The following is an 8,794-nucleotide window of genomic DNA, read 5'->3' as shown; positions in this document are numbered from 1 at the left end:
TTTTTTTTTTTTTTTTTCAGAGTCTCACTCTGTTGCCCAGGCTGGTATGCAGTGGAGCAATCTCAGCTCACTACAGCCTTTGCCTCCTGGGTTCAAATGATTCTCCTGCTTCAGCTTTCCGAGTAGCTTTTTACAGGCACACATCACCATGCCCAGGTAATTTTTGTATTTTTAGTAGAGATGGGGTTTTGCCATGTCGACCAGGTAGGTCTCAAACTCTTGACCGCAGGTGATCCACTGCCTTGGCCTCCCAAAGTGCTGGGATTATAGGCGTGAGCCACTGTGTCCAGCCTTGTTCCAATTTTATCCAAGTCTAGTCCCACAAAAAACAGTCCAAAATCTCTCCAGGCCAGACATTAAGTTTGTCAGATATGTTCCATCTTGTTAATTTAATAATAATCTTCTAGCCAACTTCAATTCAGTAGTACATTTTAAATGTAAACATCATATTGATTTTTTTCTCCTCCTAAGAATTAATTTGCTCTAAGAACGTCAAGTTGGTGTCAATGCATTACAATCCAACACTTGCATTTTTTTTCAAGTCATCTCTGTTTACCAAACTATTCCTCATATGTGACTAAAAAAATTTTTTTTTTTACTCTGTTGCCCAGGCTGGAGTGCAGTGGAATGATCTCAGCTCACTGCAACCTATGCCTCCTGGGTTCCAGTGATTCTCCTGCCTCAGCCTCCTGAGCAGCTGGAATTACAGGCACGCAACACCATGCGTGGCTAATTCTGTATTTTTAGTAGAGATGGGATTTCACCATGTTGGCCAGGCTGGTCTCGAACTCCTGACCTCAGGTGATCCACCTGCCTTGGCCTCCCAAAGTGCTGGGATTATATGCATGAGTCACCGTGCCCAGCCTGATTTAAATTTTTTATCGAAAAAGCATATAAACAAACTTTTAAAGTTTGACCCTAAAATACTGCTCACTTAATCACATTTTTAATTTCTGTTTTGTTTTTGAGAGTCTTGTTCCTCAGCCCACGCTAGGTTGCAGTGGTGTGATCAGAGCTCAATGCAACTTCGACCTCTTGAGATCAAGCAATCCTCCTACCTCAGTCTCATGAATAGCTAGGATGATAAGTGTGTGCCACTATGCCCCGATAATGTTTTAATTTTTTTTTTTTTTGAGACTGAGTCCCACTCTGTTGCCCAGGCTGGAATGCAATGGCGCAATCTCAGCACACTGCAACTTTCACCTTCTGGGTTCATGTGATTCTCTTGCCTCAGCCTCCCAAGTAGCTGGGATTACAGGCACACACCACCACGCCGGGCTAATTTTTTTTTTGTATTTTTAGTAGAGACGGGGTTTTGCCATGTTGGCCAGGCTGGTCTCAAACTCCTAACCTCAGGTGATCTGCCCACCTCAGCCTCCCAAAGTGTTGAGATTAAAGGCATGAGCCGTAGTGCTTGGCCTGTTTTAATTTTTTTGTAGAGACAAGGTCCTCACTGTGCTGCCCATATCTGTTCAGCAATAACTATAGATGATGCATTTAATTATTAGTCAATAGATATTTATTGTCTCAAATTTCTGGACCCAAGTAATCTTCCTACCTTGGCCTCTTAAAGTGCTGGGACTATAGGTGTGAGCCACCGTGCCTGACCTTACTTTATATAATTTTGAGACAGGGTCTCGCTCTGTCACACAGGCTAGAGTGCAATGGCATGATCTTAGCTCACTGCAACTTCCGCCTCCTGGATTCAAGAGATTCTCCTGACTCAGCCTCCCGAGCAGATGGGACTACACGCACTTGCTGCCATGCCTGGCTAATTTTTATATTTTTAGCAGAGACAGGGTTTCACCATGTTGTCCAGGAGGGTCTCAAACTCCCGAACTCAAGTGATACATCTGCATCGCCTCCCAAAATGCTGGGATTACAGGCATGAACCACTGTGCCTGGCCACATATACTTTTAATATTGGGGAATTAAAAAAACAACAACAACAAAAAAAACCTTCTCTACTCCAACATTCTTTAAAAAAAAATATATATATATATATATATAAAAACATATTCAGTAAGAAAAATATCAAACTGGAAAACAAGTCTCTACATTTAATAAAGTTAAACAAATATTTATTTTACAATATGTAAGATGCCCTGCAAAGTGTTGTAAGTACCTAAAAAACAAAATAGTAAGGTGTATTAGAGAAAACATACAGGAGCATCTATTCACAATTTTTGAGAAGAATTAACTTGCTACCTTTCATGGCCTCTTCAAAAGAGCAAGGTCTCGCTGGACTAGATATTTCCTTCTTCACATTTACATTCAAAGCACCAGCTGCTGCTATTTAAAAAAAAAAAAAGATGAATGTATTTATTTACATTTATTCATCCTAAAAAACTTACATCTTAAAATTCTTTAATTAGAATATCTTATTACAAGGTATCATGTAATTATTTGTTTAGCAAAAGTTCTAGTTGAAGTAAATTTCTATCCTCTAAATTCTCCAATCTCCAAGTGGGCAGAGCATATGATTACTTAGCATAACAAAACCAGGCTGGATGCAGTGGCTCACATGTGTAATCCAGCACTTTGGGAGGCCACCTTCCTAAAGGTGGCCCAAACCTCAAGGTGGGTGACGATCACTTGAGGTCAGAAGTTCAAGAGCAGCCTGACTAATATGATGAAATCCTGTCTCTACTAAAAATACAAAATTAGCCAGGCATGGTGGCGCATACCTATAACCCCAGCTACTCGGGAAGCTGAGGCAGGAGAATCACTTGAACCCGGGAGGTGGAAGTTGCAGTGAGCTGAGATCCTGCCATTGCATTCCACCCTGGGCAACAAGAGCGAAACTCCATCTCAAAACAACAACAACAACAACAATAAAAACCAATAAACAAAATAGCGATTAAAAAAAAAATCCTTCTTGTAATAATATATGTTGATGATATCAGATGAGTAGATTGATGTAAGAAAATCAAACATTTAAAACATTAAGTATACTAGAACGCTAGCAACAGAGAAATCCATCATTCACCTATAAATGATTTATTTAAAAATACGGATTCAGAAGCATTAGTCAAGTAATGTGCCAAAGCTAAATTAAGTGGGATGAAAATACTGAGTTTATAATATAACTACTCTTTGTGTAACACCTTAAAAAATATCTTTGCTAGTATTAATGGAGAATTGCTGGGCTACCATATGTAGTCATATCAATTATATCTATTATAACAGTTTTTTTATTTTTTGAGACACAGTCTTGTTCTGTTGCCCAGGAGTACAGTGACATGATCTTGGCTCACTGCAACCTCCGCCTCCCGGGTTCAAGCTATTCTCCTGCCTCAGCCTCTTGAGTAGCTAGGATTTCAGGTACACAACACCATGCAAGGCTAATTTTTTTTTTTTAAAACAAATTTAAACTATAAATTTAATGGGCCTAAGAATATAAATCAGTTCTAAACAATAAAGTTTAATAAATTACAAATAAATTGGTTCTTGCTTCAAATGATTATATATTTTATTTGAATACATTTCAATTTATTTTCTTTCTTTCTTTCTTTCTTTTTTTTTTTTTTTTTGAGACAGAGTTTCGCTCTCGTTACCCAGGCTGGAGTGCAATGGCGCGATCTCGGCTCACCGCAACCTCCGCCTCCTGGGTTCAGGCAATTCTCCTGCCCCAGCCTCCTGAGTCGCTGGGATTACAGGCACACAACACCATGCCCAGCTAATTTTTTGTATTTTTAGAAGAAACGGGGTTTCACCATGTTGACCAGGATGGTCTCGATCTTTTGACCTCGTGATCCACCCGCCTCGGCCTCCCACAGTGCTGGGATTACAGGCTTGAGCCACCGCGCCCGGCCCATTTCAATTTATTTTCTTACGAGACAGAGTCTGGGGCTGTGTCACCCAGGCTGGAGTATAGTGGCATGGTCTCAGCTCACTGCAACTTCTACCTCCCGGGCTCAAGTTACCACCCATCTCAGCCTCCTGAGTAGCTGGAACTACAGGTGCACACCACCACAACAGGCTAATTTTTATATTTTTGGTAGAGATGGTGTTTGCCATGTTGCCCAGGCTGGTCTCAAACTCCTGAGCTCAAGCAATCTGCCCATCTTAGACTCCCAAAGTACTGGGATTACAGGCATGAACCACCATGCCCAGCCTTAATTTCTATTTTTCTTTTTCTTTCCTTTTTTTTTTGAGACGGAGTTTCACTCTTGTTGCCCAGGCTGGGGTGCAATGGCGTAATCTCGGCTCACTGCAACCTCTGCCTCCTGGGTTCAAGTGATTCTTCTACCTCAGCCTCCAGAGTAGCTGTGATTACAGGCATGCATCACCATGCCTTGCTAATTTTATATTTTTAGTAGAGATGGGGTTTCTCCATGTTGGTCAGGCTGGTCTTGAACTCCTGACCTCAGGTGATCCACCTGCCTTGGCCTCCCAAAGTGCTGGGATTACAGGCGTGAGTCACCGCGTCCGGCCAATTTCTATTTTTCAGTATGTTTATTTTATATTTTCTAACATGTCAAATGATAGTTATAACTAAATGAATAAAGAGAGAAATTTGTACACATCTCCTGAGAATGAAGTAATTTATGTTAATATGTTTCACAGTAGGTCTAACAAATGATTTACAGGCAATTGAATGAAAAAATATACATAAAATATTTATGCATGATATTAATTCCAGTAACTATAGATTAAAAAATATAAACTAATCCTTGAAAAAATTTAAATTTCTACTTTTAAATCAAGTTATTAGTTATTTTAAATTCTTCTTATTCTTTTTTTGAGACAGGGTCTTGCTCTGTTATCCAGGCTGGAAACAGCGGCATAATCATGGATCACTGCAGTCTCAGCCTGTCAGGCTCAAGCAATTCTCCCACCTCAGTCTCCTGAGGAGCTGGGACTACATGCACATGCCACCACGCCTAGCTTATTATTTTTTCTTTGTAAGGATGGGGGTCTCACTATGTTGCCCAGGCTGGTCTTGAACCCCTGGGCTCGAGTGATCCTCCTGCCTCAGCCTCCTGAAGTGTCAGGATCACAGATGTGAGCCACCTCATCCAGCCAGTACTTTCTTTTTAGAAAAACAGAAAAAGATGTTAAATATTATATCCCCATTTCTTATAGAAATCACCACTGTAGAGTTACAGCAAATAATGTGTGATTTCTGTGTCTGAATAGGCTAAAGTAAAAAAAAAAATAAAGATGTTTTAATGCCTAAGCAAAGCTTCAGAGACTATGAATGAAACAAAGATTTTATGCCTCTGCAAAGTACCTAAGTGCCTGAGAGAATACACATTTTGATTTGTGGCAGCATGGCCCCACTGGGTGTCAGAAGGTCTGTACCGGAAAGAATGTATGGAACCAGGATACGTTCAGTTGAACCTCTGCCCTGACCTTACCTTTAGACCATGTAACAAGCACCCAGGATGCCCAGATTTTCTGTACAACTACCCTAGATTTTGTGAGCACTCTTAGGCCTATTAGGTGGAAGCACTGATTAAGGATCAAAGGCCTCCAAGTATAAGGTGGGGCCAAAAAGTGGCAAAAGGAGGGTGGCAGGCAGGGATGCTCTCTCCTTATGCTGCCATATTCTAGCTTAGAACTCAAAGTAGTTTGAAAATTCTAAATTTAAATCTGGCCTCTCATGTTGTTGTGAGTGTATTTTGGTCAAATTTCACTTAATGATTTGTTAGTTTTATTTATAACTTGTAAGTATTTCAACAAATAGTATTAACAGTCACCACTTCTATTCCAAACTGTAAATATCAGGATGGACCTTGTTTTGGCTGCACTATTGAATAATGAAATATTTACCAATAGTCCCTAAATAAATCACAACAGCTATTAGTTTGTCACACTGAGACAGGCCTTTTTCTGTGCCCAAGTTTTCCTGAAATCATATTCTCTCTTATGGACACTTGAAAAGATTGTCACATTACATAAAATACAAAAAAGTACAATTGTGGTTCATGCCTGTAATCCCAACACTTTGGGAGGCTGAGGTGGGTGGATCACTTGAGGTCAGGAGTTTGAGACCAGCCTGGCCAACATGGTGAAACTCTGTCTCTACTAAAAATACAAAAATTAGCCAGGCATGGTGGTGAGCGCCTGTAATACCAGCTACTTGGGAGGCTCAGACAGGAGAATCACTTGAACCCGGGAGGTGGAAGTTGCAGTGAGCTGAGGCTGCACCACTGCACTCCAGCCTGGGTGACAAAGTGAGACTCTGTCTCAAAAAAAAAAAAAAAGTAAAATCGTGGGAAGATTAATTAGCTGAATTATAAAGGCAGAATCTAAGGCATTAGATTGTATTACAAAGTTTGCATACCTTATATTTATTCAAACAAGATTTTCTAAGAGTGATTGTTATCTGTAACATACAAAGTATGCTGGGGGCAAACTTGAAAGAGCAAACATATGGTAATGATTACCTAAGAATGGTCAAAATTAGGCAATTATTATAGCCTTTGAAGTAGAATACTTAAAAGCTGTTTATTCAGCAATTTATCGAAGGGCAATTTCTAATAATTTGCATTTATCACTAAAAATAGTGTTGATGCTAAGTACTTCAAAGTCCTGAAGTCTCTATAATTAATCAATAAAAACAAACAAGTGAAAACCAGAAAATCTCAGTGTTTTCAGAGTAGCGAAACCTTTAAGGCTATTCCCTGACATAAACTCTTTCCCTTACAACACAACTGGAGCAGAAGCTCATCAGGAAACAAATCCTATGTATTATTACACTATCTTTCTTCTCATTTTGTGCAAGCTCTGGCAAAACAATAAATGTCAATATTTAGTAACTAACAGTTACTAAAATGCTTTACCATTGATTTTGCCAGAGCTTGCACAAATTGAGACGGAATTTCGCTCTTGTTACCCAGGCTGGAGTGCAATGGCGCGATCTCGGCTCACCGCAACTTCCGCCTCCCGGGTTCAGGCAATTCTCCTGCCCCAGCCTCCTGAGTCGCTGGGACTACAGGTACGCGCCACCATGCCCAGCTAATATTTTGTATTTTTAGTAGAGACGGGGTTTCACCATGTTGACCAGGATGGTCTCGATCTCTTGACCTCGTGATCCACCCGCCTCGGCCTCCCACAGTGCTGGGATTACAGGCTTGAGCCACCGCACCCGGCCTACCACCGATTTTAAATCAAATTTCCTTAGATGTCTGAAGCCTTCCTAGAATGGAAACAATAAAATATTTGGTCTTTGAGAATAAGCCAGTATTCTTTCTCTTATTTTTGTTGAAGCCAGAATATTATTTCTAAACTTTAAAGTTTTCACACATGATCTTTAATTCTGAGACAAATATCAAGGGCTTTTTTGTTTTTGTGACAAAGCCTCACTCTGTCACCCAGCCTAGGTGTGATCTCGGCTCCCTGCCTAGGTGTGATCTCGGCTCCCTGCAACTTCTACCTCCCAGGTTCAAGAGATTCTCTTGTCTCAGACACCTCCCAAGTAGCTGGGACTACAAGTGCCCACCACCACACCTGACTAATTTTTGTATTTTTGGTAGAGAGGGGGTTTCACCATGTTGGTCAGGGTGGTCTTGAATTCCTGGCCTCAAGTGATCTGCTGGCTTTGGACTCCCCAAGTGCTATAATTATGGGCATGAGCCACCGTGCTGGGCCTTCAAGGGGTATTTTAATAGTGCTGTGCTGTGGCATTACCTTTTGTAGCAAATTAGGAGAAAATAATGTTGCAAAATTCAGATATGATAAAGAACTTAGGAGGCCAGGAGCAGTGGCTCACACCTGTAATCCCTTGGAAGGCTGAGGTGGGCAGATCACCTGAGGTGAGGGGTTCGAGATCACCCTGGGCAACATGGCAAAACCCCATCTCTACTAACAAAAATTAGCCACATGTGGTTGTCCATGCCTGTAGTGCCAGCTGCTCAGGAGAGGCTGAGGTAGGAGAATCTCTTGAACCTGGGAGGCGGAGGTTGCAGTGAGCCGAGATCACACCACTACACTCCAGCCTAGGCAACGGAGCAAGACTCTTGTCTCAAAAAAAAAGAAAAGTAAAGAAAATAGGGAATAGAAAAATTAAGTGACAGAAAGCAATTAACTAAAGCTAATTGTAACTCTGTCCTAGATACTCTTTTCTTTACTTTTTGATGCGAGGGCTTGCTTCCTCTGTCACCTTTCTTTACCTTCTACCTCACTGGATCTTGAACTATATGGAAATAACATACCAATAAACTACAGATAGAGAAGATGAGCTAATTCTGAAGTATGCCTGAGAATGGATTGCACTGAACCAATGGTAAACATGGCAGAAGCCAAGCCTAGATCAATGGAGCATGCAAAGAGTTTCCATTTCCAAAATGTTCTCCCCATTTCTGCCAAAAGGAGGCTTTTTTTTCTTTTTCAGGCATCTAAATGAATGCAAGCAAGTAACTTGTGAGACTTCATAGTTAGATATCTTTTAAACTTTTAACATTTTAGGGCCGGGGGTGGTGGCTCACCCCTGTAATCCCAGTACTTTGGGAGGTGGGTGGATTGCCTGAGGTCAGGAGTTTGAGGTCAGCCTGGCTAACGTGGTGAAACCCTGTTTCTATTAAAAATACAAAAATTAGCTGGGCTTGGCTGCACACGCCTGTAGTACCAGCTACTCGGGAGGCTGAGGCAGAAGAATTGCTTAAACCTAGGAGGCGGAGGTTGCAGTGAGCCGAGATCATGCCACTGCACTCCAGTCTGGGTCACAGAGCAAGACTCCATCTCCAAAAAAAAAAAAACCAAACAACAAAAAACCAAACAACAAAAAAATTTTAGTTCCTCTGACTTCTAAAATTGTGTGTGTGTGTGTGTGTGTGTGTGTGTGTGT

The 8,794-nt window shown here is 41.0% G+C and overlaps 1 protein-coding gene across 13 annotated transcripts in view; it reads right to left on the bottom strand.

Moving 5' to 3' along the window:
- NFAT5 (nuclear factor of activated T cells 5) overlaps nucleotides 1-8,794 on the bottom strand; it is a 128,455-nt gene that overhangs the window by 13,007 nt on the left and 106,654 nt on the right. For 10 of the 13 annotated variants that reach the window (XM_032284319.1, XM_032284321.1, XM_032284315.1 and 7 more), the window contains one exon: nucleotides 2,209-2,292. In XM_032284319.1, the coding sequence (XP_032140210.1) occupies nucleotides 2,209-2,292 (84 nt within the window). The remainder of the gene's footprint in view (nucleotides 1-2,208; nucleotides 2,293-8,794) is intronic. The other 3 variants (XM_032284316.1, XM_032284314.1, XM_032284324.1) reach the window with 1 other exon arrangement.

This window comes from Sapajus apella, unplaced genomic scaffold, assembly GCF_009761245.1.
Source record: "Sapajus apella isolate SASKATOON/1434 unplaced genomic scaffold, GSC_monkey_1.0 scaffold15, whole genome shotgun sequence".
NCBI lineage: Eukaryota > Metazoa > Chordata > Mammalia > Primates > Cebidae > Sapajus > Sapajus apella.
The sequence above is the reverse complement of the archived record's forward strand: the minus strand, read 5'-3'. Positions and strand labels throughout refer to the sequence as shown.